General features: G+C 41.6%; 1 protein-coding gene across 1 annotated transcript; it reads right to left on the bottom strand.

Annotated features, from left to right (window-relative positions):
• Window positions 1-2,481: 2,481 nt before the first annotated feature.
• On the bottom strand, window positions 2,482-5,925 carry endouc (endonuclease, polyU-specific C). The gene is given in 7 exon segments (XM_085359112.1): window positions 2,482-2,877; window positions 2,955-3,105; window positions 3,734-3,935; window positions 4,026-4,137; window positions 5,507-5,606; window positions 5,703-5,759; window positions 5,886-5,925. Coding segments are annotated over 7 exon segments (897 nt in total). The 5' UTR covers window positions 5,897-5,925; the 3' UTR covers window positions 2,482-2,613.
• Window positions 5,926-6,300: the final 375 nt, after the last annotated feature.

Here is a 6,300-nt window from a genome sequence, read left to right as displayed (position 1 = left end):
CAGATCAGGACTGTGAGTTGACGTGTCAGATTTGAAGAGGGAAGCCTCTATGGCGTTATTTTTGTGCCACTATTCTGAGCGCACGTAAAAAAAATTTGCAGGTGCAAGTGTTGCATTTTGAGGAGAAATTTATTTTGAGCGAAGAAAAGCTGAATTTGAGTGAACAAAATTCATTGCTGCGTGCAAAAAATGTATTTCAGTGTTTGCTATTATCCACACACACAATAGCAGCCCCTCTCGCTCAGTTTTTGCACTTGCGCTCGCTCGCAATGTGTCGCTCGCGCTCTCAACATTTCAGCCCGTGCGCGCTCAACTCGTTCTGTACACCGTTATATTTGTGCCACAAAACCAGCCAATCACAGACTTGGATGCAAAAAAAATCTGATTGGCTGTTTTCGTCTCCAACCAGCTCGAAATGACGAAATGCAATATCCCAGAATCCATTTCGTCCAAAACTCAAACGAGGCAGTGGCGGAGGAACACAGAGTGGCAGAGTTTGAAATATTACTCTTTGTGGGTCACAAAATAAACTTTTAAGATATTTTCATGCGAGAATGGTGCTGTGTAAACTTCTAATATCTGCTCGATTTATCAAGACATCACATATTTGCATAAGTGCTCTAACGTTTTTGGAGATGCCTGTTACCCACCAGCTGACCGAATACCTGGACTGGCCATTGGGCATTTACCCGGCATTTGCCCGGTGGGCCAATGGTGATTTTTCATTTTTATGTTAGTTTGTTTGTTTTTGTAATGGTATAAACAATGAAAGGTGGTGGATTAGCCAGCTGGTAATAATCAACTCTGGGCTGGACCAATTACAATACATCCGTATTGAGGGGAAAAGACTTCAGCGAGAATAAAAAAGACACAAAGCTGGAGTTATTCTGTGTCTTAGCTGCCTCTTCTCTCCTCATTCTCCCTCCCTCTCCTGTTGCTACTTCAATCATGAAACTGATCAATGATCAGCTGATCGTCTCTCTTGTTTGTTTATCTCCCACTTTGCGCCAGAAACAGGAAACCAGCGGATGTTGCGCTAAACAACAACAGCAGCACGTTCAAAATTGATCAGCTGTTGTTAGAATTTATTTAAAATTAATTTCTAGTATCAGCTGATGTTTGCTGGAGCCACAGCTGTAAAGCTGGAAACATGAAGGTGATACAAATCATACATATATACCAACAAAACAGTGTACATCACTGTCACAACAGCGTTTGTTTTCGTTCAAAGGCTTTATGGTTTTTCCAATAATACCTGGTGGTGTAGTCGGTGATTTTTTTGTCAGTTCAGCCTTATATATTATGTTTAACCCGAGTTCCCACCCGGTCAGCTGGTGGGTAACAGGCATCTCCGAAAACGTTGGAGCACTTATGCAAATATGTGATGTCTTGATAAATCGAGCAGATATTTGAAGTTCACACAGCTACATTCTAACATGAAAATATCTTAAAAGTTTATTTTGTGTCCCAGAAAGAGTAATATTTCAAACTCCGCCACTCTGTGTTCCTCCGCCACTGCCTCGTTTGAGCTTTGGACGAAATGGATTCTGGGATATTGCATTTCGTCCTTTCGAGCTGATTGGAGACAAAAACAGCCAATCAGATTTTTTTGCATCCAAGTCTGTGATTGGCTGGTTTTGTGGCACAAATATAACGGTGTACAGAAAGAGTTGAGCGTGCACGGGCAGAAATGTTGAGAGCGTGAGCGACACATTGCGAGCGCAAATACAAAAACTGAGCGAGAGGGGCTGCTATTGTGCGTGTGTATATGGATAATAGCAAACACGGATATACATTTTTTGCATGCAGCAATGAATTTTGTTCACTCAAATTCAGCTTTTCTTCGCTCAAAATAAATTTCTCCTCAAAATGCAACACTTGCACCTGCAAACCTTTTTTACGTGCGCTCAGAATAGTGGCACAAAAATAACGCCATAAGCCTCTGCCAATGGTTTGATAAGTGCCGGTGCCAAAGCCTGCATATAATGCCTCCTCTGCATTTGGTTGTCACCTCTGTTCACTGCATTCTTATTGTGAATGATCCACGAGTTCACACCAACAATGATCATGCCATAGAAGACGCAAAGGGGCCATTTCTTGTTTTTTCTTCCACAGCCATATGAGTGCACATCTGGTTAAAAGTATCAACACCACCTTTGCTTGGTTTTAAAATCCAATAATTTCAGGTTTTCAGTGGGTCCTATGCTTGGTTGTATGTGCATGGATGACAGGAGCAGGACAACCTTCTTTTTTGAAGCCTCATCAGGGAGGAAGGACACATGATTTTCTTTACTTTTCATCACTTGCGGGATCTCGCTTTTGTTCGCTTTTACTGTCCCCACAAGGGTCATGCCACAGTTCTATATATATTACATTGAATAAATGTAAATGCCTTGAAAGACTTGTTTTCTAAAAAAAAAAAAACCTGTGCAAAATAAAAATGTTGAACTCCAAAATAACATTTTATTTAAAGCTACTGAGGTCACAGTGATCTTGAAATACATGTAAATGTCCTTTGCAGTACATTAGGCAGGTCAGTTCCTTATCAATGAGGCCACGTATTGCTGAACAAAGATTAGTTTTTATCAGAAGTGAATAAAATGATGGATCACATCAGTGCGCGTGCTGCCTGACATGTCTGCTGTTGCTGCTGAGCAGTTTGGGGTACGCCGTCCCGAGTGAGCGCCCGTGTCTGATCACCACCAGCTCCATCTGACACTGGTCAATGTTGACTACAACTGTGGTGCTTCTCTCCGTGTTCATGAGGAAGACGGCCATCTCAAACTCGGGGCTGGTGCCGATGAAGGCGCTGCCAACGGGCTTCACCACACCGTGCCAGCTGAACTGGAGGTTGAGAACGTGGTCATCTTGATCAGGCTGTGACAAAAGCATGAATGTTTATGTTACCAGCGAAGGAAATGAATCTCTTCTGTCTGGTGAACTGTTATTCTTACCAAATCATGCTCCCTGGCTTTATATCCTTTGTAGTCCAAGTGTTGGTTTTTCTCTTGCAGGTAGAACTGGACCCAGTTGTGAAAACCAATGATTTCTGTTCCTGATTTTGTCTCGCCAACAAACACATGTTCAAATCCACTGGAGTCCAGGCTGGTGATGATCAATTTAAGAACAGAAACACACATACTTCTTACCAAAGAAATGCATATTAAATTATAGTGTTGCAGAATCTCACTTTAGCTGTGTTATTAAAGATTCTTTTTTTTGATTTCTCATTTAAACTTTGTGAAAAGAAATCCTCTAATATCTGACATCCTCCTCCATTTCCTTTCTGGCTTCTTCATGGTTGCAAACCTGAGTGTGCCCAGAGGAGAGGAGGAGATGCTGTGCTATTTCTGAAGAGAAAAGCACAGCATCTCCGCTGTTGGAGGGGTTATTGTGAGGAATTTGTCTCATGTCCCCCCGCTGAGATCACTGAAAAGCGTGGGGTTTCTTCCACCTACAAAAAGTACATCATGTCCACATTCCTGCAGTGATCCCCTTCTGGGAGACCGCTGAGGCCAGAGCGACATTCCACAGCTGCACACAGATGTTATTTTGCCTCTGTAATGTCTTGAAGTAATGTGTGCAGAGCAGCAGTGCAACAGGAAGAACATAAAACTCCTTCTAGAGTTCAGCTGCAGCCTCAAAACCATGAACTGTAGGAAACAATAGAAAGTTGTGCAATACCAAAAACAATTGTCTTGTTGCTGTGAGGAGACATTCAGACTGAAACTACCAGGTTTCTCCAACAGAATGGAGTAACTGAAGTGCTCAAATGTAAACTTTCTGCTCGACAGAGCTTGTTGTGACGCATACCTTCATGACTTTTGTCTCTAAGACGGCGTCCAAGAAGAGATCCATCTCTGTGAGCTCCTCTGTGGTGACTTGTTCCGTCACGCCAGTAGACCGCTCATAGTTGTCCAGCAGTGTCATAAAGCCTGTGAGCCCACAAATCCCATTTATTACAGTGATGACTGCAAACACGATCTGAATGTTTAAGCTCAGAGTGCTCACAACTACACACTTACTAGAGAAAGTGGTTATATTTCTCAGTTTGCTCTCATTAACGTTGGAGAAGAGCGGCTGCGAGGCTTGATCCTGCACCGTGTGGATGCCCTGACTTACAAAGCTTGCTCTACCCTAGGCAATTCAAACACAGAACACTTCTTTGTACAAACACAAGACATAGCAGTAGTGATGGGATTTCCGGCTCTTTTTAGAGATCCGGCTCTTTCGGTTCGGCTCACTAAAAAGAGCCGGCTCTTTCGGCTCCGAACCGGCTCTTCAGGTTGTTTTGTTGCTTTAATTAATTTATTATTAACAATAATATAAAATTATGCACAAAAGGAATTACTAACGTAAAAACAAGTGGTTTTATTTATATATGTTTATATATAAATATATGCGGTGGCCCCTAGAGACAAAACACGTACAAACTCCAAAACACATTTCTAGCATGAACTGAACTTCCAAAGCAGAGCTACTAGATCACTTAAATTACACAATTGAAAGCATGTGTGTATTGTTTGTGTATTTATACACAGGCACTCATATATATATTCAAATAATTTAAAAAAAAGTTCATTTACCTGTTATTACCACACACCAAATCCGGTCGTTGGTACTTGCTGGCTTGTGTAGCCACAAGATAACAAAGGCTCAACACTGCGCCCAGCATCCTGGAGCACTTCTGTTGTCTTTTGTACGTGTTTTGAGTTTTTATGTGCTTCTGAGTTTTTATATGCTTCTGAGTTTTTACGTGCTTCGGAGTTTGTACGTGTTTTTACGTGTTTTGGAGTTTTTACGTGTTTTGGAGTTTGTACGTGTTTTTACGTGTTTTGGAGTTTGTACATGCTTCAGAGTTCGTACGTGATTTGAAGTTTGTATGTGCTTTGTCTCTAGGGGCCACCGTAAATATACTTTTATTTATTCACTCCACATAAAATGTAATAAATAAATCATATAATACAAAAATCAACTATTCACATTTCAACTTTTAACTATTTAAATTTTCAGCTTTTTCCTTTCACAAATTTAAAGTGAAAAGAACACAAAACACTGCAAACCACAACACAATTAAATATAAATTATAATATGAAAACTAAAAGAACATGCATATTCTCTGTCATATGGACCTGCATGAATAAACTTTCTCAATCCTTTATCATCTGCAACCGAAAATAGTTGTGGATGATTACTATACCTTTCTAATGTTGTTGTCCCTGCCTCTCTTTCTCTCTCTCTGGCTCTGTTCCTGTGCTACTGAGTATAACTACCGCCCCTCCCCCCTCTGCCCAGCGTAAAGCACAAGGCTCGCGTGCAGAGTGAAACGGAAAAAAAGTGCGAGAGAGAGGCTGAGAGAAAGAAAAAAAAAAACCCACGTGACGGCTCGCGATAAGGAGCCGGCTCGCGTCGTTCACGTCAAAGAGCCGGCTCTAAGAGCCATTTCGTTCGCGAACGACCCATCACTACATAGCAGGCGCTAAATAAACTAGAAAAGATTTCTCACCTGAATAGAGATCGTGTAGTCTATCACAGGTGTCATGCGATTCACATCCAAACTCCACAGCTCATTGAAAATAGTGGAGAGCTCCTGGTTTACAGCTGGTCTGTTATAGAAAGTGTCAGACAGGCTATGCAAACATCTGGCAGATGCACACGCAAATAGAGGAAACATCAGCAGAGTTTGGTTTATACCACTGTACCTTGATCCATTCAGTCCACTGAGGAACACTGCAAGGAGCAGAAATCCACAGAACAACCTGCACATAACAGATGTGAAAACATATTTTATACATGGGAAAAGCAGCAAAGTTCTGACCTGTATTCAGCTGCCTGTGCAACAACGTAAACAAACAAATCTTCAGTCAGTAAATAAAAATACAAACCTCGCAGACATGACGCCAAATGAAAGTGTCCACTGTTTCAGCCTGGACTGCAGCAGAGGACTCACACACAGCCTGTCTGTCTAAAGGTCCAGCCTCCACCCAATCTTGCAGGGGCCTTTCTGAGACTGAGACCCACTTTTAACCACCAGATGGCGCCTCGTTTCAGGGCACAGCCTCTCTCTATAGTTTTGCATGAACTTTTACTAAAGAAGTGATACAGCGATGCAGCTTCAGGTGGTTTTAATTTTTATTTTTTATACAACTTAGCTTATAAACCATCACACACATGATTCAATTTCACAAAAGTCCTATCCAGAGTCTCAGTGAAAGGTTTTTCATGTATTGTTTCAGTGTAAAGGGGGATAAGAGAAGGGTAGACTCATTATTCAATGAGTAGGTAAAGTAGGCTGTGCAA

This window comes from Diplotaxodon limnothrissa, linkage group LG7 (genome assembly GCF_057381915.1).
Source record: "Diplotaxodon limnothrissa isolate DT_005_m linkage group LG7, D_limnothrissa_male_GT1.1, whole genome shotgun sequence".
Lineage (NCBI taxonomy): Eukaryota > Metazoa > Chordata > Actinopteri > Cichliformes > Cichlidae > Diplotaxodon > Diplotaxodon limnothrissa.
This window is presented reverse-complemented; position numbering and strand designations above follow the sequence as displayed.